At 39.6% G+C, this 27,925-nt stretch overlaps 1 protein-coding gene across 1 annotated transcript in view; it reads right to left on the reverse strand.

The window, feature by feature from the left end:
- Positions 1-27,925, reverse strand: part of LOC126355708 (uncharacterized) — a 121,005-nt gene that overhangs the window by 42,069 nt on the left and 51,011 nt on the right. The window contains exons 7-12 of the mRNA XM_050006079.1: positions 22,529-22,740; positions 21,609-21,755; positions 21,448-21,530; positions 12,646-12,826; positions 3,210-3,410; positions 2,358-2,484 (exon numbers count right to left, since the gene is read on the reverse strand). Of these exons, the coding sequence (XP_049862036.1) occupies positions 2,358-2,484; positions 3,210-3,410; positions 12,646-12,826; positions 21,448-21,530; positions 21,609-21,755; positions 22,529-22,740 (951 nt within the window). The remainder of the gene's footprint in view (positions 1-2,357; positions 2,485-3,209; positions 3,411-12,645; positions 12,827-21,447; positions 21,531-21,608; positions 21,756-22,528; positions 22,741-27,925) is intronic.

Raw genomic sequence — 27,925 nt, forward strand, 5'->3', positions numbered from 1 at the left:
CACATACCCGTCACTGCTACTGCACAACTTAAGAGCACCCTCAACACCACACAACGTGGCTATGGCAGAAAGTGGGTTTGGGGTTCTGTGTGTGTGAAAGCATGTGCTTTTCCTAAAAGAAGAGAAACAATATGGAAGCTAGTGTGAAGGTAGTTCCCTGTTATGTGTTGCTATCAGTCTGCAATAGATGAGTTGTGGCCCCACCCCTATTTTACCCAGGAATGTCCATTATATTTGAACAATTACTTTTTTTATTTAAATTTATTGAAGCTCTGTGTCTTCCTGCTGCTTTGCACCCACCAACAACAACTCTCTCTCAGTAAATGCAGTGTTATTGTGAACAGAAATTGTTTGATTACATAATCACTTGCTTTTTAAACATGTACTGTCACTTGTCAGAAGTTTCTCCCCCCAGAAGTAGGGCTACCATCTTTAGGTGTGTGTATCCTGGTTGTATACCACTATTTTTTGAGGAATAATGAAAGTACTACAGACTGGTCTCATTCAGACAAATGAATGGATACCTCAGTCAACTGCAACACTTAAGAGTGGTTTCAATTCAAAGTATGAATAAATGGTTTGACTGGCTGACAAACTGGCAGACTGCTTTCGCTTGAAAAGAAGTAATGAGTAGCTCAGTCAGTACGCAAAACTACAATGTTTTGATTGTTTTCACATGCTTCCTCCAATAGACCAGATTCACTCGAAAGAACGAATGAATACATCAATGAAAAACTACAACAAAATGAGTTGACTGTTTTCCTACAACTCACGTAATTGACTTGCTTCTTTCAGTTGTTCCCACCACTAGTAATGGTCAACAGCTGTCAAGATTGTTTAGGGGCCTTGGACAATGGAGTGGCAGTTGCGTTTAATTTAATTATTTGACATACAATTTTTTTAAATAAATGAGTGTACATTTAGCACTGTTGTGCTTCAGATAATTCCCCATCTTGTAAGAGGAAGACCTGCCTAGCTGCATTCACCAATGCAAATTTTATTTAAGATATGAGGACAGAATATATGTTACATCCAAGCACCTACTGCTGCGCATCCTCGAAAAATTAACTTCAAGCCAGTGACTTAAAGTAGACTGTTTCAGCTTGCAAGCCCGTCAACGAACAGTTGGACGTTCATGGGCACAGGCAGCAAGCAGACGGCTGACCTGTGGTGTCTGTAATCATACTACAGCAACCAGGAGCCTGTAGGCAGAGGTGACCAAGTGGCTAGCACAGCACTAAATGTGTGCAACAGGGCCAGCACGTAGGTAGCCTATCCATTTTGTGTCAGCCTGCGAGTGAGATGATGGGCTGCCAGATGTGCCCGTCCTCTATAGAGCAATGCTGGAAAAGCCTAATTGAAAGTCACAATTCACCAAGGAAGGCAGAGAGAGAGAGAGAGAGAGAGAGAGAGAGAGAGAGAGAGAGAGAGAGAGAGAAAGTGTACAAAACGAATGGTGCAACTACTATAACTGTACTACTTCATAGGTAAACCTCAACTGTACTGCAGAGTCAGCAGTGGCAAGATAATTATTTACATTGCTGTGGTCAGATAATTATTTATCCCATTAAGGGGAAGGAAATCTGCCCCAATAGTCACCTTTAGTGTCACCAGAACATGCCAAAATTGTGCCACTGTATTTTTTCCTATGTGTTCCGATGAAAAGGTACGAAAAGCCTTAACAACTGAAGTGATTGAATTTGCGTACACCACACTCTGGTAATGTAGTGAGACACATAGGGATGTGAAGTGAGCATTGTCACCTCCCCCTAAAAATTCAAAGCAGCGTCACCAGGCAAGGTGGTGCCTGGGGTGCTCATGGAGGGAGCGATTCTGCTCCACGGTGACATGTTTCCAACAAGTCTTCAAGATCACAGAAAGTTTAATGGCCAAATTCAATTGGGAATATCTCAAGCATGTGCAATACAGCCGAGACATGTCACACTGTGACTTCCATGTGTTCAAATCCACTAAAAAAATTTCAGTGAGAAGCACTTCAGCTCAACCTACAAACTGAAGGACACAATGGAGGACTGGCTCCTGTCCCCAACATAGGAATTTTGGGAGCATGGAATCCTTTGGCTTGTAAAACAGTGGAGAAGTTGTGCTCAGGCTGCTGGTGATTATTTTGGGAAAAAAACTTCAATTATACCCACAATGTTGTTTTGTACCTTTTTTTTAACACCCCTCACACATCAATTTGCTCAATTGTTCAGAAACTAGAAAATTTCAATACATTACATTTCTTTGCCATATCCCCAGTAGCGAAGTCATAAATGACCAAGTTAACACAATTTTGTGGATGTGCCCCACTGGGCATAAAATAAAAAAAAAGTATAAATTTCCAGTCATCCTACCTGGAGAGGAGACAACTTCAAAGACCATGTCAGTGTCCTGACCCGATCTCAGTAACTGGACGGCAGCCTTAGACAGTCTACTGTTTCGAGAAAGTGGTGGTATACACAATGACTCCACAAGATTTAGCTGGAAATAAAAAGTATTATCATTATATGCATGTTTATAGGACACTATCATGAAATCTAAAAATAAAAGGAAGAAAGAGCTGTCTGATAACATCACAAATTGCAAATAGTAGTTTACTTGCCGTTAAAACAATTTTAATGTAGTGAAATGTGATATTTGATCTAACAGTCATCAAAACGTAAAAGATAGAGGTTAAATGATTAGAAGATATGAAATGGTACCAGGAGAAACACTTCTTGTAAACACAGACTGTTGCTGAATAGTGAGTTACTTGCATGTCCCATGTCCCATTCTCATTATGATGTGGAATGAATCAGTCACTTCATAACTAGAATACACCACAAGAAAATTATGGAGGCCAGTAACAAGATTGTGATGCTTCAGGAGTGAGAAAAAAAAGACATATCACAAATAAAAAGGGCAAGAAAGGGAAATTTAGAGTAGGTATAAGGAAAACAAATATGCAGAATAAATGACAAGGGAATTAGCAGCAGCAGCAGCAGCAGCACTAAAAGGAGAGGGTAAAAATTGTTAAACCTTGAAGCTTGTGGTACCAGTACTATTCCCTTCATATTTCATTTATCCATTTCTACTGTCAACTCTGGGAGATTAAACTACCTTAAATACCACCTCCTTCATAATCCATCTAGCACTGCTTTTGGTGTCAACAGCGAAAGTGCTACGCAAATCATACATCCCTGTGTCTTATTTCCTAATTAACCTACCTTGTACCCATGCTGTTTGGGAGTAGAGTGAAAATGCCCACTTGGATGACTATGATGATCTCCTGAATAATGAGCTGGATCAAGGAGCTCAAGGGCAAAGAGTGATCTCGTGAATGCTTCCCTTTGCACTAAGTCACATAGCTGAACCATAACTTCTTGCAAAGTCTCACGATGTGTCAGTAACTGCTGCAGGATCCCTGACTGCAACACAAAAATAAATGCAATTTTTTAAATTTGCTTCATTCTTGAAATATGTCAACCGTGTTAGTTGTTACATTTGGTACAGCTTCACGTTTAATTTTCATGAAAGTTTTAAATATTGGAAATGAACTTATTTGTGAAGACAAAAGGCAGACAGTACTGAAGTAACTAATGAACTTAACACTAAGCCCATACATCAAACAAATCAACAATGAGAGCATATAAATGTGACTTAGCAGTAACAATTTTTTCCCCTTTTTACTGAATCTCTGAATTTCTATTTTCAACATTCCTATACCAGTTCCAAACTGACTGCAATATTACTACTAATTTCTTCAGAAACTCATTATTATAGGAAATCATACAGTGAAAAATAAGTTTCAAATGTATTATCTGCAATATACAATAACGAAGCAACTGGAAAAGATGGAATGGCAGCATAGACAATAAAGTGGAGAGGATAAACAACACCATCAAGATTCTGATATAAGAAGGGAGATGAGAGGGATGAAACATCTGCAGAGAAATATTGCAACTAGATATTGGCTGCAACGCATTGTCAAAACTATCACTAAAGAAAGCCGAACAGATATACAGTATATTCGGAGTATATCAAGTGAGACTCAGAAAGGCGGGAAGATGCATGCAATGGATATTTACCCTTGAACAGCCAATATATTTCAGGATCTTAAAGAACGAAAAGGTGGTACCAAACTTCCAAGATTATAAGAAATACACAATTCCATCGGCAGACAGATTCTGAATGATCTTTAAGAACAAAGGATCAGATGGCACTACACCAAACTGTATATGAGTACTCTGACAGATGCATGGTGAAGGTATGATTGAGAGGAGCACTAAATGAAGAGTTTGAGATCAAGATAAGTGCAGAACTTCAATTTGACTGTCACTAATTTTGCTAACCATGATGATAGTGGAAAGCAATAAACTATGAAATAAGAATGCAAAAGATGCACATATAGCCCAAATGGTCTGCCTAGCCTATGCAGGCAGTGTACCAATAGACAGCAAGACAAAAGAAGACACAAGGAAACAACTCGACAATCTAAACAAGGTAGCCAGCAGGATGGCACAAGAATGGATCACATTAATGTTCTATACATGGTCACTTTTAAAGAAGACTTACACTTTCCTACAAGGCTAACTTTGGCACTACAATTCAGCTAAACAACCAGAAGAACAATGCTTTGAAGTGCTGTATTGTTATCATTCATTCATTCAAAGTACTAAAAATCCTTAATACAAATTTAAAATCACTGCAGATGATCTGATTGCAACATATTGCCAAAGCACACCATTGATGGACATAAAACACAAAGTAGCACAACTAAAGCAATTAATATAATGTAATAACCAGACTGTTTCTAATTGATTTTTTGTTTATTCTTTCCAGTTGCACCAAAACATAACAAACCTTTGCACACTGAACATCTAGTGCTGACAATCTGACAGAGTGGTACTGCACTGTAACTGCAGATTTCAACTCTCCCAATAGAGCCTGCCACTGAAGTACGAACAGTTTATTAAAGATTTAGTCCAAGTAAAAAGTATCTCCATTTGTCATCGGGATGTATTTCAGTAGTTTTAGTTACACAGAAACATACATTTTATCTATAAATTTAATCATGTTTAAGGACTAACAATACTACAAAAACTTGGCAATTTTTGGGAAGTAATTGCTATGAATATGGACAGAACACCCCCCCCCCCCCCCCCCCCCCATGAACCATGGACCTTGCAGTTGGTGGGGAGGCTGGTGTGCCTCAGCGATAGAGGTAGCCGTACCGTAAGTGCAACCACAATGGAGGGGTATCTATTGAGAGGCCAGACAAACGTGTGGTTCCTGAAGAGGGGGCAGCAGCCTTTTCAGTAGTTGCAGGGGCAACAGTCTGGATAATTGACTGATCTGGCCTTGTAATACTAAACAAAACGGCCTTGCTGTGCTAGTACTGCGAATGGCTGAAAGCAAGGGGAAACTACAGCTGTAATTTTCCCTGAGGGCATGCAGCTTTACTGTATGGTTAAATGATGATGACGTCCTCTTGGGTAAAATATTCCGGAAGTAAAATAGTCCCCCATTCGGATCTCCGGGCGGGGACTTTCCAGGACGACGTTGTTATCAGGAGAAAGAAAACTGGTGTTCTATAGATCGGAACTTGGAATGTCAGATCCCTTAATTGGACAGGTAGGTTACAAAATTTAAAAAGGGAAATGAATAGGTTAAAGTTAGATATAGTGGGAATTAGTGAAGTTCGGTGGCAGGAGGAACAAGACTTTTGGTCAGGTGGATACAGGGTTATACATACAAAATCAAACAGAAGTAATGCAGGAGTAGGTATGTTTAATAATGAATAAAAAATAGGAGTGCAGGTAAGCTACTACAGACAGCATAGTGAATGCATTATTGTGACCAAGATAGACATGAAGCCCACGCCTACTACATTAGTACAAGTTCATATGCCAACTAGCTCTGCAGATGATGAAGGAATTGATGAAATTTATGATGAGAAAAAAGAAATTATTCAGATAGTGAAGGGAGATGGGTGACTAGAATTCGACAGTAGGAAAAGGGAGAGAAGGAAACATAGTAGGCGAATATGGATTGGGGGTAAGAAATGAAAGAGGAAGCCGTCTGGTAGAATTTTGCACAGAGCACAACTTAATCATAGCTAACACTTGGTTCAAGAATCATAAAAGAAGGCTGTATACATGGCAGAAGCCTGGAGATACCGACAGGTTTCAGATAGATTATATAATGGTAAGACAGAGATTTAGGAACCAGGTTTTAAATTGTAAGACATTTCAAGGGGCAGATGTGGACTCTGACCGCAATCTATTGGTTATGAAATGCAGATTAAAACTGAAGAAACTGGAAAAAGGCGGGAATTTAAGGAGAAGGGACCTGGATAAACTAACTAAACCAGAGGTTGTACAGAGTTTCAGGGAGAGCATAAAGGAACCATTGACAGGAATGGGGGAAAGAAATACAGTAGAAGAAGAATGGGTAGCTCTGAGAGATGAAGTAACAGAAGACATTTGGAATTTAAATGATGAAAGGAGAAAATATAAAAATGCAGTAAATGAAGCAGGCAAAAAGGAATACAAACGTCTCAAAAATGAGATCAACAGGAAGTGCAAAATGGCTAAGCAGAGATGGCTAGAGGACAAATGTAAGGATGTAGAGGTTTATCTCGCTAGGGGTAAGGTAGATACCCTTAAAGAGATGTTTGGAGAAAAGAGAACCACTTGTATGAATATCAAGAGCTTGGATGGAAACCCAGTTCCAAGCAAAGAAGAGAAAGCACAAAGGTAGAAGGAGTATATAGAGGGTCTATACAAGAGCGATGTACTTGAGGACAATATTATGGAAATGGAAGAGGATGTGGATGTAGATGAAGATGAAGATGAAATGGGAGATATGATACTTCATGAAGAGTTTGACAGAGCACTGAAAGACCCGAGTCAAAACAAGGCCCGGGAGCACACAACATTCCATTAGAACTACTGACAGTCTGGGGAGAGCCAGTCCTGAAAAAACTCTACCATCTGGTGAGCAGGATGTATGAGACAGGTGAAATACCCTCAGACATAAAGAAAAATATAATAATTCCAATCCTAAAGAAAGCAGATGTTGACAGAAGTGAAAATTACTGAATTATCAGTTTAATAAGTCACAGCTGCAAAATGTTTACGCGAATTCTTTACAGACGAATGGAAATACTGGTAGAAGTTGACCTCGGGGGAAGATCAGTTTGTATTCTGTAGAAATATTAGAACACATGAGGCAATACTGACCCTACGACTTATCTTTGAAGAAAAATAAAGGAAAGGCAAACCTACATTTCTAGCATGTGTACACTTAGGGAAAGCTTTAGACAATGTTGACTGGAATATTCTCTTACAAATTCTGAAGGTGGCAGGGAGCGAAAGGCTATTTATAATTTGTACAGAAACCAGATGGCAGTTATAAGAGTCGAGGGGCATGAAAGGGAAGCAGTGGTTGGGAAGGGAGTGAGACAGGGTTGTAGCCTCTCCCCGATGTTATTCAATCTGTATATTAAGCAAGCAGTGAAGGAAACAAAAGAAAAATTTGGAGTAGAAATTAAAATCCATGGAGAAGAAATAAAAACTTTGAAGTTCGCCAATGACATTGTACTTCTGTTTGAGACAGCAAAGGACTTGGAAGAGCAGTTGAATGGAATGGACAGTGTCTTGAAATGAGGGTATAAGATGAACATCAACAGAAGCAAAATGAAGATAATGGAATGTAGTCTAATCAAGTCGGGTGATGCTGGGGAAATTAGATTAGGAAATGAGACAAAGCAGTAAAGGAGTTTTGCTATTTGGGGAGGAAAATAACTGATGATGGTTGAAGTAGAGAGGATATAAAATGTAGACTGGCAATGGCAAGGAAAGCATTTCTGAAGAAGAGAAATTTGTTAATATCGAGTATAGATTGAAGTGTCAGGAAGTCTTTTCTGAAAGTATTTGTATGGAGTGTAGCCATGTATGGAAATGAAACATGGACGATAAATAGTTTGAACAAGAAGAGAATAGAAGCTTTTGAAATGTGGTGCTACTGAAGAATGCTGAAGATTAGATGGGTAGATCACGTAACTAATGAGGAGGTATTGAACAGAATTGGGGAGAAGAGAAATTTGTGGCACAACTTGACAAGAAGAAGGGATTGGTTGGTAGGACATGTTCTGAGGCATCAGGGGATCACCAATTTAGTACTGGAGGGCAGTGTGGAGGGTAAAATCATAGAGGGAGATCAAGAGATGAATACACCAAGCAGATTCGAAGGATATAGGTTGCAGTAGGTGTTGGGAGATGAAGAAGCTTGCACAGGATAGAGTAGCATGGAGAGCTGCATCAAACCAGTCTCAGGACTGAAGACCACAACAAAAAACAATGGACAGAACAAGAGGAAAGACGGGAACAAGTTGTGGGACTGAACTCAGGTTAAGACTAAAAATCTTTTAAAGGCTTGTAAAATTTTTAGAGGTAAGAGAATTCATTCTGATAGATCTACATATACATCTACATGACTACTCTGCAATTCACATTTAAGTGCTTGGCAGCGGGTTCATCGAACCACAATCATACTATCTCTCTACTATTCCACTCCCGAACAGCGAGCGAGAAAAACGAACACCTAAACCTTTCTGTTCGAGCTCTGATTTCTCTTATTTTATTTTGATGATCATTTCTACCTATGTAGGTTGGGCTCAACAAAATATTTTCGCATTCGGAAGAGAAAGTTGGTGACTGAAATTTCGTAAAAAGGTCTCGCCGCGACGAAAAACGTCTATGCTGTAATGACTTCCATCCCAACTCGTGTATCATATCTGCCACACTCTCTCCCCTATAACGCGATAATACAAAACGAGCTGCCCTTTTTTGCACCCTTTCGATGTCCGTCAATCCCACCTGGTAAGGATCCCACACCGCGCAGCAATATTCTAATAGAGGACGAACGAGTGTAGTGTAAGCTGTCTCTTTAGTGGACTTGTTGCATCTTCTAAGTGTCCTGCCAATGAAACGCAACCTTTGGCTCGCCTTCCCGACAATATTATCTATGTGGTCCTTCCAACTGAAGTTGTTCGTAATTTTAACACCCAGGTACTTAGTTGAATTGACAGCCTTGAGACTTGTACTATTTATCGAGTAATCGAGTTCCAACGGATTTCTTTTGGAACTCATGTGGATCATCTCACACTTTTCGTTATTTAGCGTCAACTGCCACCTGACACACCATACAGCAATCTTTTCTAAATCGCTTTGCAGCTGATACTGGTCTTCGGATGACCTTACTAGATATTGGCCTATTCATATATAACTGAGAAGTGGTACTAATTGGTAAGTTTTGTCATTTTCATGCATACAGTTCAAAGTATAAATCACCTTCTGATGTGTTTTTGTCCCATTTGAATCAGATATTAATATTTATTTTTATTTTTCCATTGACCTATGAAGTTAACACGTTTCAATTTATTATTTCCATTTTTATTTACATACATTTGAACACAAAAGTATGATACAAAATTCTACATTGCACATAAATTATTTAATTTTGTAGTCATCTAGGCCCATTGCATCATATATGTCATAGAAGGACATCATGAGATCAAGATGCTATTACAAAATGTCATCATGAAATAATCTTTCATACTTTCACAACACCATAAATAATGCTCCAGCAAATGTTTAACACCTACCATAACGTCAAAGGAGCAAACTTATACGATAGTGTGACAGCAATTGAGACACAGACGTCATATGGATACCGAGATCACCTGATGTTTTTAGCAAACCATAATTCTGTAACACATTAAATTATCTGCTTAAAAATTTGAAATATTGTACCAAACTATGTACTTTCCACAGATAACCTACAGATGGCAGTCACACTGAAGGCCTATAGTAATATCACACAAGTGTCTTTGTCACAGACCTTACGTCATCATCATTTCATCATCATTGACTCGCAAGTCGCCGAAGCAGCATCAACTAAAGAGGACTTGCAATACGGCGGCTGAACTTCCCGGCATGGGGCCTCCCAGCCAACAACGCCATACGATCATTTCATTTTTTTAAAGATTAAAATTTGTTGTTGTTGTTGTTGTTGTTGTTGTCGTCTTCAGTCCTGAGACTGGTTTGATGCAGCTCTCCATGCTACTCTATCCTGCGCAAGCTGCTTCATCTCCCAATACTTACTGCAAACTACATCCTTTTGAATCTACTTAGTGTATTCATCTCTTGGTCTCCCTCTATGATTTTTACCCTCCATGCTGCCCTCCAATGCTGAATTTGTGATCCCTTGATGCCTCAGAACATGTCCAATGAACCGGTCCCTTCTTCTTGTCAAGTTATACCACAAACTCCTCTTCTCCCCAATTCTATTCAATACCTCCTCAATAGTTAGATGTGATCTATCCATCTAATCTTCAGCATTCTTCTGTAGCACCACATTTCGAAAGCTTCTATTCTCTTCTTGTCCAAACTATTTATCGTCCATGTTTCACTTCCACACATGGCTACACTCCATACAAATACTTTCAGAAATGACTTCCTGACAAATCTACTCAATGTCAACAAATTTCTCTTCTTCAGAAACACTTTCCTTGCCATTGCCATTCTACATTTTATATCCTCTCTACTTCGACCATCATCAGTTATTTTGCTCTCCAAATAGCAAAACTCCTTTACTACTTTAAGTGTCTCATTTCCTAATCTCCCGCATCTCTTGGTCGTGCAGAAGCATTCTCGCTTCCCGCGCCCGGGTTCCCGGGTTCGATTCCCGGCGGGGTCAGATATTTTCTCTGCCACGTGATGGCTGGGTGATGTGTGTTGTCCTTTGGTTAGTTAGGTTTAAGTAGTTCTAAGTTCTAGGGGACTGATGACCATAGATGTTAAGTCCCATAGTGCTCAGAGCCATTTGAACCATTTCCTAATCTAATTCCCTCAGCATCACCCAACTTAATTCGACTACATTCCATTATCCTCATTTTGCTTTTGTTAATGTTCATCTTATATCTTCCTTTCAAGACACTGTCCATTCTGTTCAACTGCTCTTCCAAGTCCTTTGCTGTCTCTGACAGAATTACAATGACATTGCCAAACCTCAACTTTTTATTTCTTCTCCATGGACTTAACTACCTACTCCAAATTTTTCTTTTGTTTCCTTTACTACTTGCTCAATATACAGATTGAATAACATCAGGGACAGGCTACAACCCTGTCTCACTCCCTTCCCAACCGCTGCTTCCCTTTCATGTCCCTCGACCCTTATAACTGCCATCTGGTTTCTGTACAAATTGTAAATAGCCTTTCACTCCCTGTATTTAACCCTGCCACCTTTAGAATTTGAAAGGGAGTATTCCAGTCAACATTGTCAAAAGCTTTCTCTAAGTCTACAAATGCTAGAGATGTAGGTTTGCCTTTCCTTAATCTATTTTCTAAGATAAATCGTAGGGTCAGTATTGCCTCACGTGTTCCAACATTTCTGCAGAATCAAAACTGATCTTCGCAGAGGTCGGCTTCTACCAGTTTTTCCATTCATCTGTAAAGGATTCGCAATATGTACCAATATGTATAATTCTTGGAGAATATTGTGTTGGTACTTTTGACAGTAGTTTTGTAAGTGTAAACAGAGATGGTGCAAGTTATTTAGCTCAGTTCAGTAGGGAAAAGTAATATCTGCTACATAAGATTAAATCTACTAACGTAAATAATGAAAAATCTGAGGAGATTAATTCAAAAATGACCAAAATCACCAATTCCACTTGCGGTATTAATAAAGAATAATCTGGCACTATTGTGCTTCCTCTTATAAAATATCTTTTTAAAAAACATTATAACATTAACAGAAATTCTAGGATGGAGCAGTATGTAAAATAAGGGAGAGGCGACCATTCACCGAAGACGGGATCGATAGAAATTCCAGGATGGAGCAGCATGTAAAATAAGGGAGCTAGGCGACCATTCATCCAATAGGGGAAGAATGTGTGGAGCCCAGAAAGACATAACAGAAAACAGCATTCACACTAACTTTCAAGGACTAGCTCCTTTTCTACCAAAAATTCTCACATTGACACACACACACACACACACACACACACACACACACACACACACACACACACACACACACACACACAGTTTTTGGAGGGGGGGATAGGAGGAGGCAACCGTATCTCGGCACTTGGGGCCCAGTTCCCGGAGACAGTGACCACATGTGAGTTGTGCTTGGAAGACTCTGTGCAAAAGCTTAAAAGTTGAGCATTCTTCTTCTTTACGCCGTTCCATGATCCAATGCTCCCTAACACAATATAAGCAGCACTCTATCCTTTCCATATTATTATTATTCCATCCTGGGCTAACCATTGTTTAATCTTACAGTCAACCATTCAGGCTGTCTTTTTCTGCTGTCTGATAATTTAACAATATGGAATTACGATTAGAGTTTCTCAAATATAACTTTGTAAAGTAACACAACGACTTTCTACTCAAGAAAAGTTAAAACAAACTAGCTTAATCACTTCATTTAATTTGTACAAAAAAATGCAACCATATTTCTACTGTAATCAAGTTCCTGTTGAATAATCTGTTTATTTTAGTTCTTAAAATAATTCTATAATTATGACTGAAGGTTGAAAATGCTCATTGGTCAGTTTTAAGTACTACTGTGCAGGATACTGCAGACACTCACCACTTTGGAAGTTCCAACTTTAAAGCAAAATTTGAATTCATGCCATTCCAATCTATCATCAAGGGCAGCTGTTACTTCTTCCAGCCTCATGAGAAAGATAGGCAGTTCCTCTATTAACTGCTCCAGGTTGCGAGCCACAGATCGTACTTTGTTGGCACTAGTCATTTCATTGAAACTCTCCCTGAAAAAGAAGAATATCACCCAGTCACACAGCAGTGGAACAAAAATTACACATTTTGAAGGAACACAATCTTTTCTTGTGTCATTAGCTGTAAACTAGATTCAGAAACAAATGATTTGTAAAAGGAATCAGAAAATAAACTACATTAAGATATACTGACTGGTAACTTTATTACATGCAAGCTTCATAAAATATAATTGTGAGAAACTGAATCAGAAACACCTTAACGATGTGTCGAACTTTTTCTCCTTGCAGCAGTGAATTTTGATTCACATGTCTCAAGCCTAGATATAGGATACATCACAAATTATTACTGCAACTCACTCGTTCATTCACATAAAATTGTGGCAAATGTGGAAGACACCTGGTGGTAATGGGAAATCGATTATACAGGGTGTAACAAAAAGGTACAGCCAAACTTTCAGGAAACATTCTTCACACACAAAAGAAAGAAAATATGTTATGTGGACATTTGTCCGGAAACCATGTTAGAGCTCATTTTATTACTTCTCTTCAAATCACATTAATCACGGAATGGAAACACACAGCAACACAACGTACCAGCGTGACTTCAAACACTTTGTTACAGGAAATGTTCAAAATTTTCTCCGTTAGCGAGGATATATGCATCTACCCTCCGTCGCATGGAATCCCTGATGCGCTGATGCAGCCCTGGAGAATGGCACATTGTATCACAGCCGTCCACAATATGAACACAGACAACAGCTTTCAAATGCCCCCATAAATGAAAGTCAAGTGGGTTGAGATCAGGAGAGCATGAAGGCAATGGAATTGGTCCGCCTCTACTAATCCATCGATCACCAAATCTGTTGTTGAGAAGCGTATGAACACTTCAACTGAAATGTGCAGGAGCTCCATCGTGCATGAACCACATGTTGTGTCGCACTTGTAAAGGCACATGTTCTAGCTGCACAGGTAGAGTATCTCATATGAAATCATGATAACGTGCTCCATTGAACGTAGGTGGCAGAACATGGGGCCCAATAAAGACATCACCATAATGCCTGCCCAAACGTTCACAGAAGATCTGTGTTGATGACGTGATTGCACAATTGCGTGCAGATTCTCATCAGCCCACACATGTTGAATGTGAAAATTTACAATTTGATCACGTTGGAATGAAGCCTCATCCATAAAGAGAACATTTTCACGGAAGTGAGGATTGACACATTGTTGGATGAACCATTCGCAGAAGTGTACCCTAGGAGGCCAATCAGCTGCTGATAGTGCCTGCACACGCTGTACATGGTAGGGAAACAACTGGTTCTCCCGTAGCGCTCTCCATACAGTGACGTGGTCAACGTCACCTTGTACAGCACCAGCTTCTCTGACGCTGACATTAGGTTTATCGTCAACTGCACAAAGAACTGCCTCGTCAAATCCACAAGGAACTGCCTCGTCAACTGCACAAGGAACTGCCTCGTCAACTGCAGGTGTCCTCGTCATTCTAGGTCTTCCCCAGTCACGAGTCATAGGCTGGAATGTTCCGTGCTCAATAAGACGCCGATCAATTGCTTTGAACGTCTTCCTGTCGGGACACCTTCATTCTGAAAATCTGTCTCGATACAAATGTACCGCGCCACGGCTACTGTCCAATACTAATCCATACATCAAATGGGCATCTGCCAACTCCGCATTTGTAAACATTGCGCTGACTGCAAAAAAACGTTCGTGATGAACACTAACCTGTTGATGCTACATACTGATGTGCTTGATGCTAGTACTGTAGAGCAATAAGTCGCATGTCAACACAAGCACCAAAGTCAATATTACCTTCCTTCAATTGGGCCAACTGGTGGTGAATCAAGGAAGTCAGTACATACTGACGAAACTAAAATGAGCTCTAACATGGAAATTAAGTGTTTCCGGACACATGTCCACATAACATATTTTCTTTCTTTGTGTGTGTGAGGAATGTTTCCTGAAAGTTTGGCCGTACCTTTTTGTAACACCCTGTATAATAGTGACATACAGGTACAGGAATCAAGTAAAATGTACACACTGTTACCCTGGCACTAATATAGATAGTAACCACTTGTTGTGGGAAGATATAATATTAAATTTAAGAAGCACTAGCTGAAATATCCAACGAAATGGGCAATATTATAAACTGATGGAAGCAGAGGTTGCGCAAGAATTCACTAATACAACAATGGAATCAGACACAGAAAAAACCAGCTTGGATGATACCAAGTCAAATATGACAGTCGAATTAGGAATAATGAAAACAGGATCTTGGATGACCCCAGAAATAACTGAACTCACTGACAAAATGTGACAAAAGGAAAAGACTTAAAGTGCCTGGATCAATATAAACCATTCAAAAAACATAACAATGTGCTGTTCAAAGAAAAAAGACTGGGCAAAATTAGCAAATAAATACAACACGACTTTAAATATGGGGAACAAGGTGAAGCTTATTTGAAGATTAAACTGTTGCAGCACAGACAGAACCATGAGTAACATAGTGAGAGATAAAAATGGAACGTTGCTGTTTGACATAGGAGATTAAAGTGATAGGCGCCTGTACAGATATGCTAAAACAAAGTTTACATGAGGTTACTGAAGATGAAAAACTGATTGAAATAAATAAAGGACCACTGATGCATGCACCAAACAGGTTAAAATCAAATAAAGCACTGGGTGTTGATGACATTCTTGCAAAAGTCTTACACCACAGTTGTGTACTGTGTTATGTAAATGTTATATGGGAGGAATCACACTAGCTGACATAAGAAAAAGTCGAACTATTGCATTACCCAAGATAGCAGGTACAAAGGACTGTCTTAGATATAGAATACCAGCTCTTCTGCCACCTGCATTAAAAATATTACTGTCAATGGTTAAAGAGGGGACTGAAAAGAAAATAGACTGGAATTTAGCCAATCATCAGTTCGGCTCAAGATCAGGGAAAGGAACAAGCAAGGCAATATTGACACATCATCAAATTTTGGAAAGGAATTTAGAAGTAAACAGGAAAACATATATAGTATTTATTGAGCTGCAGGATGTATACGCGGACAAGGAAAAAAATTTCCCGATAAAAAATACACTTTATACTGGACGAGTTAAACAACTTTATACTTCCCCTCGGAACTGTATAATGTATCAATCCTTTGAATGGTTATGGTTTTATATACTAGCGTAGAATTTCCCCGGCACTTTAGAAAATAAAACTCACGGGTGGGGGGGGGGGGGGGGGGGGGGGCGTTTTGTAAATATCTTTCATGTGTAGTAACATGTACGCTGCTTATTTTCGTACTACAAAAGTATAAATTCAGATTACACCAATCACCGCACATTACTTTACGAAGCATTCAAATCAAGTTGCGATGCACTTTTGTAAGCCAGTCATAGCTCACGTCACATGACCTCGCCAGTTGGTGACAGCGGATATTCAGAGCATAGGGCACATGATGTAGTCAGCCAATAGCAACATCTCTGTTAAGTAGTGCGAACACACAAATAGCAAAAGTTAATCATAATTAATATACACAGTGTTGCAACAAGAAAAGCATAGCTTTCACATATAATATCGATACTTTTTGCGCATGTTACACTTTAAGATGTATCACACAAATGTGCCAGTAAAATTTTTAATAACGACCTTAATGTCTGATCTTCTGGGCTCTAAATTCTTCTAAATGGCTTATCATCAAAGAGTTATTTTTTAAATGAGAGTCAAATGCTCTGAGATTAAGAAATTCATTGTACATTTTCACACTTATTTTATTTTGCGTAAAAGGAAGTGTACTTTGTTAGTAACACTTTTCAAACCGCCATTCCAAATATTTTCCAGCAACCTTTTAGCAATAGGTTTGTTTCAGCAGTTACCAGAGAGGGCCAGACAACAGGCGTAACCGCCCTTGTGCAGCTACAACGACATAGGAAGCCTGTATGTTTGTACGTGTAAAACATTAAAAGATATTACATTATGTCATAAAAGAAACAAGACATCAGAGGATACTCCAAGGGCATCAGAATTTCGTGAACCATGCTAAAGTGCACACTCGCATGTCCAGATTCCCAATGAAGTAGGCTTAAACCTGATATTAAGCTTTTCAGTGTGGTTTTCTGGGTGCAAATTCTCTTTGAGTACCAGCACGGTATTATCTCATGTTCGGCTCTTTATTATGGCATAATGCCATACGTACTAGTAGATGAAAATGTGCACTTGAAATGAAGTGAACACTCTAAACTAGCCAATACTGTGGAATTGAACACTTTGTTTCAAATAAATTGACTCCCTCAGCAGAAAAGATTAATAAAAGCCAAATTTCTTTACTTGCTGTTTTGTGTAACATAAAATTACATATAGAGTACATAAAACCTGTAAAGACAAGAGATATGCAAGACAGTACACATTTCTTTAATTCCTAGGTCCTAGCATTCCCTCCCTTCACCTTGTTATGTTGCTAGATCTTTACATGGCATTCTTTCCTTTCCATGAAAGCTACATGAAAAATCGAAATGTCGCTGTATAATACTGAAAAAGCTGTTAATACAAATAGTACCCAAGACTGGTGGGGTTTCTCGATCTGATTACATATATTTTGTAACTGTCTGCCAGATAAAACAAAATAGGCCTTTCTAATAGTGCAGCAATTTTAACACACACCAAATAAACAAGACTGTTTTGGCACAAAAGGTCAATTTTATACCATGACAGAACATAATTCATGAAGTACCAATATCAAATGGCTACTAGCCCTACTACAAGCAAAAAGCTTTATGTTCGGTAGCAGTTTCACATTTCATTCATACTCTCCAGTTTCTCAAGCATGAGATCGAAAAGTAGTAGTACGAAATTTTCAAATAAATTTGAAATAATCATATTCATTCATGATTTGTGTAATGTCACCATTTCTTCTACTTCCTTGTTTTAACAAACAATCTTGTCATCCCTAATTCTGTAACTATTCCTGTCATTGTCTAAACTTATTCTCTGGTTAACTTCACTAACCCTGCCACAATCACCAGTTTAGTTGTCCTGCAATTACTCTCCAGTTAAGTGTTATTACGTGTTGGTGTAACGCATTTTCCACACTACTCCTAGAATAGAACTTAAGCGGCTGCTGGCCGGGGACTGTACAACTGGCCCTTGCTAGTGTAGCAATGTGACCAAAAATTTCCTGTCAAAATTTCATTGTCTTGGATACTCCGAGAAGATAACATGTAATTATGACAATGCTGATCATTCGCAAACTCAGTGAATCACATAAACAAAACAGCGATTGGCATTCATTCATTTGGTCTTATTCCGCTCAGCTTTTATAGCCCCATCCCTCTTTGTGGGCAGGAAAGTTTATTTTTAGATGCGACAAGGATTGCCCTGTCAGAGACGCATTCAGAAATCAACTTGCAAGGATAGTCCCAAAAGTGAGGTCTCCTATTTTTTTAATGAGTACATAGACCTGTTTATTTCTACAATGGTTTACATCAGTTTGCAGCTTGAACATTTAGCTATTTTTCAACATAATCACCATTTCTATCGATGCATTTTTGTAGACGCTGTGGCAGTTTTGTATGCCCATGTCATACCAGCTCACCACCATGCTATCCAGAAAGTTATGAACCTCTTCTTTCACCTCGTTGTTGGAGCTGAATCGCTTTCCGGCCAAATGTTCTTTTAACCTAGGGAACAGTTGATAGTCACTGGCCGCCACGTCAGGACTATAGGATGGATAGGTGATTATGTTCCACTGAAACTTTTGCAAGAGAGTAACGGTTTGCTGAGCGATGTGTGAGCGAGCATTGTCATGGAGAATGTTTACACCCTTGCTCAACATTCCTCTTCTCCAGTTCTGAATTGTCCATTTGAGTTTTTTTCAGAGTCTCTCAGTACCTGTCAGCATTAATTATGGTCCCAGCGATTCACCTCCAATGACGAGTGAAAGAAGAGGTGCATAACTTTCTGAACAGCATGGCGGCAAGCTGGTATAATGTGGGCATACAAAAACTGCCACAGTGTTTACAAAAAATGCATCGACAGAAATAGTGATTGTGTCGAAAAATAGCTAAATGTTCAAGATGTAAACTAATGTAAACCATTGTAGAAATAAAGACCTCTATTTACTTATAAAAAAAAAATAGGAAATCTTACTTTTGGAATTATCCTCAGATTCATTCAGAAAACAATTTAGAATGTGTTCAAAAATGGTTAAAAACCAACAGGGATGTATTTAAAATAATATGAATTATCGATAGACCAATGTGCGCTGGATGCTAGGTACTTTGTGAAACAAGGTTTTTTCCCCTCAAGAATATGAGTTTACTGTCCCCCCTCGCCCCCAAGATCCGGGCCCACTGCACATGTGTGAATCTGGCAGCTTCGACGCACCAGTAAAACTTTTCCAGGTAGCATCTGGCTGCTTGCTGCCACTACTTTATAGCCGAAGGTCACACATCTGCAGCCAGAAGTGAGAGAAGGTACTAGTCATACGCGACTAAACTGTGCATGGGCACGAGCCCACTCGTAAGTGATCAAACGAATCTAATGTAAACAGTTGTGACGTCACACTAATCAGAGGGAATTTGTTGTTGCAAAGCACTGCATAGTCTTCTTATAGCCTTTGACACAGTTTGCAGTTGAGAAATGCTTGTATGAACACATTTTTGTTACCATATATGGGGCGTTTCCTTTGCAATTTATGTTTTGTTCTCGTTTTTTCTCTCATTCATGTTTTATTGCTGCAGTATTATTCTGCAGTAGTGGGATATAATAATATCCTTTGTTACAGTATCAGTTCTTATCAGTCAAAATCACAAAAATGCAACTGAAAACTCAAACAATGAAAAATTCCCGGGTTTTTCCCAGTTTTCTCCCGGATGTAAAAATTCCTGGGTTTTTCCCGGTTTTCTCCCGTATGTCCCGGGTCGCATACACCCTGTAAGAGAAAGTCGAACTATTGCATTGCCCAAGACAGCAGGTACAAAGGACTATCTTAGATATAGAACACCAGCTCATCTGCCACCTGCATCAAAAATATTACTGTCAATGGTTAACAAGGGGATTAAAAAGAAAAGACTGGAACTTATCCAATCATCAGTTCGGCTTCAGATCAGGGAAAGGAACAAGCAAGGCAATATTGACAAAACATCAAATTTTGGAACGGAAATTAGAAGTAAACAGGAAAACATATGTAGTATTTATTGACTTAGGAAAAGCATTATATGTGGTTGACTGAAAAACGTGTGTCATTTACTGACCTAGTGAAAGCTTTTGATTTGGCTGATGGGGACTATCATTTAAAGCAAGGACAATTGGACTGGAAGAACAGCCAACTAATTTTGACTATACACAAAAGTCAAAGTACTGCACTAGATATTAATGATGGCAAGAAAGAAGCAGAAATCAGGAGGGGAATTGGACAATGGTGTCCTCTATAGCCTTATTTAATGTGTTCATTGAGGAGATAGTAACAATAACGAAATGAGAGATGACTGGAATCAAAATTCATGGTATGCAGATTTACTGCCTCAGATTTGCACACTCACAGAAAGAACTAAATCAAGGGATAACCAAACTGAAAATAAATACCAAGAAGACAAAAGTCAAACAATGGAAAATACAGGATGGAATGTAACAATATCAAAAAAGGAAACTTTCTGCTCACCATATAGTGGAGATGCCGAGTCACAGATAGGCACAGCAAAAAGCCTCTCACAATTAAAGCTTTTGGCCATTAAGGCCTTCATCAACAATACACACACACACACACACACACACACACACACATACACGCGACTGCAGTCTCATGCAACTGAAACCACACTACCAAGAAGATAGAAGTCACAGATATAGGTGAGAAAGGAGGTGAACATAAGACTTACATAAAAACAGGCAGTGAGCAACATGATGAAATAAATGAATTTTGCTATTTCTGTAGCACTGTGGAGGAAAACAAGAAGTATCTCAAGGAAATCAAGAGAGGAATACCAGTCGCCAAGAATGCTTTCCATATAAGAATAATCTTTTGCTTAAGAAACATATAAGTATCTAACTAAGGAAAGACTTGTGAAAACCTTTGCATGGAATGTCCTGACATACAGACAGTAAAACAAATGAGATGGTACTATGAGGAAAAAAAAAAATCACTGGACACTTGATCACATGTGATATTCTTCTGTAAAAGATCTTCAAAGGCAAAGTCTTAGCGCAAAAAATTAGGGGACGACTGAGAACATTCATTTAAAAAATATAACCTGTGAAATAGAATGATGTTATACATGAAGATGAAAATGACTGCTGAGGAGAGAAGGCTTAGCCTTTTAGAAAAGAAGAAGGAGGAGGAGGAGGAGGAGGAGGAGGAGGAGGAGGAGAAGAAGAAGACTAAGACAGTCCAGTGCCAGCATTACACCTTTCCTTTTGCTGACTGCAAGAGACAGATAACAGACAGTGGAAAAGCAGCTTTTGTACATCACAGTAAGGAGACGATTCTGAATGGCATGGTATTTCAAACAATGATGAATTATTGTTATTAATAATCCAGCACTGCAAAAGCAAATTATCACTAAACTGAGTACTTAAGAACATTTGTTTGTTTGTTCTCCGTACATATTACTTTATATATTGCTATATTTTCATGTTATCTACTTACTTCTTTTGTAGAAGATGAACTAAACTGAAAGTTATTCTCTGATGAAAATTTCTCAGTTTGCTAAGTTCTCTTCTGTACAAAACCTGTAACATATGAAGTGTCTATCATAAAAACTGATATCCAGAAAACAGAAAAAAAGGTAATAAATACAGTTCACTTACATTTTTCAAAGATTTAGTGAGTACTTCACCAACTTTTTCCTTCTGACTTTTTGGGTTTTCTGATGGAGAAAGAACAGTTATAATATGTTCCAGGGCTGATTTCACTTGCACTACTAGTGTAGAAACAGTATCCAAAATAGTTTCAATCTGCGTGCAAGAAGAAACCAGAATGAAGTTAGATAACTCACCATATTCTCTATCTGCAATATAACAGTGACTTACAATTTATCTTACACATACTCTCATTAACACAGTTCAAGTCCTTTATAGGTTACTTATTCATTTAGTATACAACTATTTCTATCATCTTCATCATGTTCCATCCTAATCTATAATTTTGTAAACGATATTTTAAAAATTTTAAAATTTATCTAGATGATATTTTAACACCAAATTTTCGCATATTTTTAATATTTTGTAGCACTTTGTGTGCAAAATATTTTTGCTCCTTAGATTTTATACAGATTATCTTAATTCAAATTCAGCATACCTTGGCAATTCTTGACAGACCATGTCACACATTTCAGTTTTTCAGCTAGAACACACATGCACACTAAAGGTACTTAGTTGACGTAAGATATTTTATGTACAAAACAAATTACAAGCCTATACATCCACACAAGTATAGAGTATAGACCAAAACCCATTTAAAATCTTATTATTTTAACAAACCAAATTCTGCATATTTTTCAAATATCAAAACTGAACTTAAGTTCCAAGGAAAATTTGTATTAAATAGGATGACAAGGACTGGAGTCCAAACACATTCAAAAATCAAGATACATACAAGGATGTTAACACACTATTTGGGTTTCAGTGTAGCTTCAAATGTGGTAGAATATATGCCCTCACCTAATTAACAGTGATTTCCATTTTGAACTAATTACTGGCTCTAGTATGATAATAACTGTGACATTAACCTCAGGCACAAGATAAGTAGCGACTTCCTGTCGCTGGCTGGGTGACATACTGCTGAAAGTTGATTTTACACCTTGCAGGAAACGTTGCAGCTGGCTCATGAAAACCGGTAACCGCGACTTCGCATAGCGGATGATTTCATGCCGTTCCTCACGTGAGAGTTCAGCCTTGCGCTTTGTGAAAAGATCACAAAGCAACAACAATTTTGCACCAGCTGGGGAAAAAATCCCACATTAGTTCTGTTACAAAATGTATTCTTGTGCCAGTTTACACAACAAACAACAAGAACACAGTTACATAATAGATATGTTCCTCTATAAATCCTATCTGTTAAGTGCCCTGACTGACAAGCAATACTCCATAATTGGCTGAACCAGTGTTTAAATAAGCCACTTTTGTGTATGAACTACAGTTCCTTAGAACTCAGACAATCCACTGCAAATCACTCACGAAAAATATTCCCAGGTATTTTATGGGTGCTACTGTATCCAGAGATTTATTTTCAACAATGTAATGAAACAAACACTGGTCTTCACAACTGTGTAAGCATGATGTATTACATGCCAACAACCTGTCCCTGCACCAATCATCAATCATCTGCAGTTTTTATTACATGAAAAAGTTTTCTGTCTTGAAATTTTCTGTGTACAGCAGCAACTCATGTGAATAGCCTTACAGACCTTCCTACTTTATTCACTGGATCATTTTTGAGTTTTGTATGTATGAGGTAGTTCTGAATACAGTTACAAAGCCGACAGCTATTTCCCTCGAAGATAACTGGGGTTAATTTCATGTCAGTGCAACACAGAAAACAACATTTTCTACCAGAGCATCTCTGATTTCTTTCAAATTTGGTGCATACAATTATCCAGATGGAAAACTACCAATTTGCAGAGGTATAAAGGACCTTTGAAGGAAGTTAAAGGTCTGAAAAATTTGGAAATTGTGTGAAATTTACGAGTTTCTCTCTCAACATAAATGACTATAATTCTGGTCCTAATCCAGATATAGCTATGGACATTTTATAATTGAAAAGATAATGAGTACAGCTTCATGTTGATCTGCAACATGGTAGGTTTCTGAGAATCTTTTCTAAGAATCTCCACATCCAAGGTGACACTGAATCCTCAAAACACTCAAGTTCAGAAAATATATTGTATTGCCACAGTAAGCTACTATAAACATGGTAAATATCAACATGGTACATCAACGCATCATGCCCAAAAATTTATTTTGTCGGGAACAGCACACTATCAAATTGCACAATAAATATGAAACGCAAACTATTAAAAACTACAAGTCATAAGTAATTACTGCAGTGATATTATATCCCATTTACGGAGTAGCTTCAAAGAAAAGGCAATAAAAGTTGGTTACATCTTGTTTCACAAGTCCCCAATAATTAAATTGTTAGTGTTCACCTTATCTGATATAGGGAGAGAGTACTTTCTTCCAGTCGATATCACTGCATTCAGTCTTCTGAAAATGTCAAATCTTCTGATAACCAAAGTGTCTGGTACGGCAGGAAACACACAAGTCGTAGAGATGATCCACATAAATGCAGGAAGCTGGTTTGCACTTCATTTGCTTCTCCACAAGTCTACAAGACTTATGCAACCCACAAATGAATATCAAACACATATGTCTGTTAACAGCATTTCTTTCCACATAGCAATCACTGACTGTCCACCGAAGAATGCAATATTTACACCAGGATATGTATCTTTGAGACATGAGTACAGTTCCTTAAGATTGTGCAACCATAGCTCCCCTGCTTATGTATGCCAATTCCATTTTCTTTCACAGACACAGTCTCTCCCCCTCCCCCCCCCCCCTTCCCCAATTGGCATCACACAGCTCACATTACGACCACAGCGAAAGTAATCTAATTAAACAGGCTTTTCACAATGTCTTACTTGGCTTTGGATTTGGTGTCACTAATATACCATGTTCTGCTACTAACTGTTTTGCTCTTCACACCATGTAATTGAAACAGAAAATTCTTTCAGTTTTCCTCATACTCCTATGTTTTTGTAAGTACTGTCAAAATTTGTATTTTGTCACAGATTTGTATGATAGTGTGAAACTTATCTTTCACCTGGGCAATGATTTCTCTTTTTCCATTTTTTCACACTTTTCTTTTTCCAGTTGTGCCACATAAGTACAGGCCAACACTGTGACAACGTTTTCCAATTTTTGCTTTGGATACTTTTCCTCATGCTGAGGTCTCTCTTTCTTCACAGGAGATTCACCTGAAACCTGAAGGCTAGTAAGCTATTTAAAGAATCTAAAACCAGTTCTGATGCTGATCCAACAACTGGAGGGGTTAATGAGTTTTGTGTCTTTGCTTAGTAGATTTGCTGCAAAATTTTTCACCTAATCAAATTATTCTGTACTCTTGCACGACCTTCAAAAAACAGATTGCAACAGAACAGTTCTGACTTGAAATCTATTTTTATTTCCAAACAACAACTAAATAATACTTCACAGCACTTCTACACTGCAGTCTCAGTAAATGATCCACAAGCATGAAACAAGCTAATGATGACGTTGAAATAAAAGTCTCTGTGAGTGGCTGTTCACAGCAGGACTTTTCACAAGTTTGTCAGAATTACAGTAATTTCTATTGCCTGGTTTTCTGGGAAAACCCAGATACATAGCTGCTTACTTCATTTTGTTAGTGTAGTGATGTAGATGAAACAAATTTTTGGTCGTGATGCCTTAAGTGTGTCTCTTGATATTTACCATGTTTATGGTAACATATTGAGACAATACAATACTTTGTTTTCCAAAATCATATACGCCCTGAACTGTGGTACTGTTATAACTTTAAGTTGAACAAATATATTTCAAGGACGGCACAATACATGTAAGTCACAGATCAAGCAGAGTAAGACGTGTATACACTTTAACAAGTCAAATCATAACTGAGTCCGAGTCTAGCGACCGCTCGCTGGCTGGCCACTTAGGTGGCACTGCTGCTGCACAGCTAGCAGACAGTGCTGCATGTAGAGGACGCACGTAACTGCGCGGCGGCACTTTGAAAGATCGGTGAGTCACAACACTTTTCCCCCCTTTGAAGTTTTTGCACAGGTCTTGATGGAGGTGGCCAGTAGATTGCTGATGTCCATAGGTGTTGTTTGACTGGCCGTAAAGTCTCGAGGAGGAGGCTTCCCATTCGGACAGAAGTGTCCCCGATGATAACGGGTCGAGATGACAGGAGACGTGGGGGTCGAATCTGCTGGGGCCCCGTGTACCAATCTGCCCACTGCAGCAAGTCCAGATGTTATATAACAGGAGACATGGGAAATGTGTCCGCATCCATAGGAGGAGGAGGCGAGTAGAGTTGCTACGACAGATGGTCATCTGGTTCCTGCATGGGTGCATCTTCTGTTGGTGTCGGTTCTTGTGCTGGCACCGATATGATGGTAAGAGGACTGCGTTGTAAGTAATGAGAGATTCCAGGATCCTGAGCGTCAGGTACAGCCAAAGGTGGAACAGGCATTGCTGGAACACGAGGCCGAAGTTGGTCCGAATGACGTACTGCAACACCTGTGTCCGTCTGGATTTCATACAGGTGTTGGCCACGGTGTTGTAAGATGTGGCCAGGACTCCATTTTGGTCACCTGCTATATATCCCTGTACCCATACAAGGTCGCTGGTAGTGAACCGGCCAAGCGAAGGCACCCGCGGCCGTGAGGTGGAAAGCCGCAGAATTTGAAGTAGCGTGTGGGGCTGTCGGCCATGTAAGGGCTCAGCCGGGCTGTAGTCACCCATGGGGGTGAAATGGTAAGAAGCCAGAAATTGGAGAAGCACATCATTAGCACCAGAAGAAGTCAGGAGTTTCCTCATCTGATCCTTAAATGAGCGGACCAGTCATTCAACCTCACTGTTTGACTGTGGATGGAACGGAGGGGCTGTGACATGCATGACGCCGTGACGGGCACAAAAATCCGCAAAATCAGAAGAGGCAAATTGCGGACCGTTACCAGTAACAAGAGTAGAGGGAAGGACTTCCAAAGAGAAAATGCGAGCTAGTGCATTGGTGGTTGCCGCAGTGGTAGGCGACGTGCAACGAACAATGAAAGGAACGTTAGAGTAGGCATCAATAACGAGAAGCCAATAAGTACCTAAAAAAGATCCCGCGAAGTCAGATGAATACGATCCCAGGGCTTCTCAGGCGAAGGCCACGGTGACAAAGATGACTTCGGGGCAGTGGCCTGTGACGCACAAGGGCCGCAGGCAGCGACCACGTGCGCGATTTCAGAGTCGATGCCGGGCCAGTACACATGACAGCATGCCAGAGAGTTTGTGCAAGAGACACCCCAGTGCCCTTGGTGAAGGAGGCACAAGACTGAAACCCACAAAGAGGCAGGGACCACAACACGCTGCGAAGCATTTTCGGTGGAAAGGAGGGTAACACCATCCCTAGCCGTGAGGTGGTAACACAAAGCACAGTATTTCCACAACGGATCAGAAGTCTTAGTGGACAGACGATCTGACCAACCCTTCTGAGTACAGCGTAAAACCCAGGACAGGGTAGGGTCAGAACCCGAAGCAACCACCAGCCGGTCCCAGGTGATGAGGAACCCATCCACAACCCACTGCTCAGCAACATCCAGGTGGAAACACAAAAGTTTGTCCCTATCGAATGCCAGATCTGGACCCATGGGGAGACAAGACAGTGCATCAGCATTCGCATGTTGAACCGTCGGCTGGAAATGATTCTCATAATTGAAACGAGACAAGTAAAGAGCCCAACGCTGGTGGCGGTGTGCAGCCTTGTCGTGAAATGACATTGATGGATGAAACAAGGAAACAAGTGGTTTGTGATCCATAACAAGATGTAATTTGGATCCATAGAGAAAAACACCAAACTTATGAAGAGCATAAATAATGGCCAAAGCTTCTTTTTCAATTTGAGAATACTTTTGTTGGGCATCCGCGAGTGTTTTGGAGGGATAAGCAATGGGTTGTTCAGAACCATCAGAAAAACAGTGCGCAAGGAGGAGGAGGAGGAGGAGGAGGAGGAGGAGATTAGTGTTTAACGTCACGTCGACAACGAGGTCATTAGAGACGGAGCACAAGCTCGGGTGAGGGAAGGATGGGAAAGGAAATCGGCTGTGCCCTTTCAAAGGAACCATCCCGGCATTTGCCTGAAGCGATTTAGGGAAATCACGGAAAACCTAAATCAGGATGGCCGGAGATGGGATTCAACCGTCGTCCTCCCGAATGCGAGTCCAGTGTGCTAACCACTGCGCCACCTCGCTCGGTACAAACAGTGTGCAAGGACTGCACCAACCCCGTATTGCGAGGCGTCTGTGGCAAGAACAAGATGTTGGCCAGGTCGATAAGTAGCCACGCACAGGGCCTGTTTCAGCATAGTCTTCAATTTCTGG

Source organism: Schistocerca gregaria, chromosome 1 (assembly GCF_023897955.1).
Source record: "Schistocerca gregaria isolate iqSchGreg1 chromosome 1, iqSchGreg1.2, whole genome shotgun sequence".
Classification (NCBI taxonomy): Eukaryota; Metazoa; Arthropoda; class Insecta; order Orthoptera; family Acrididae; genus Schistocerca; species Schistocerca gregaria.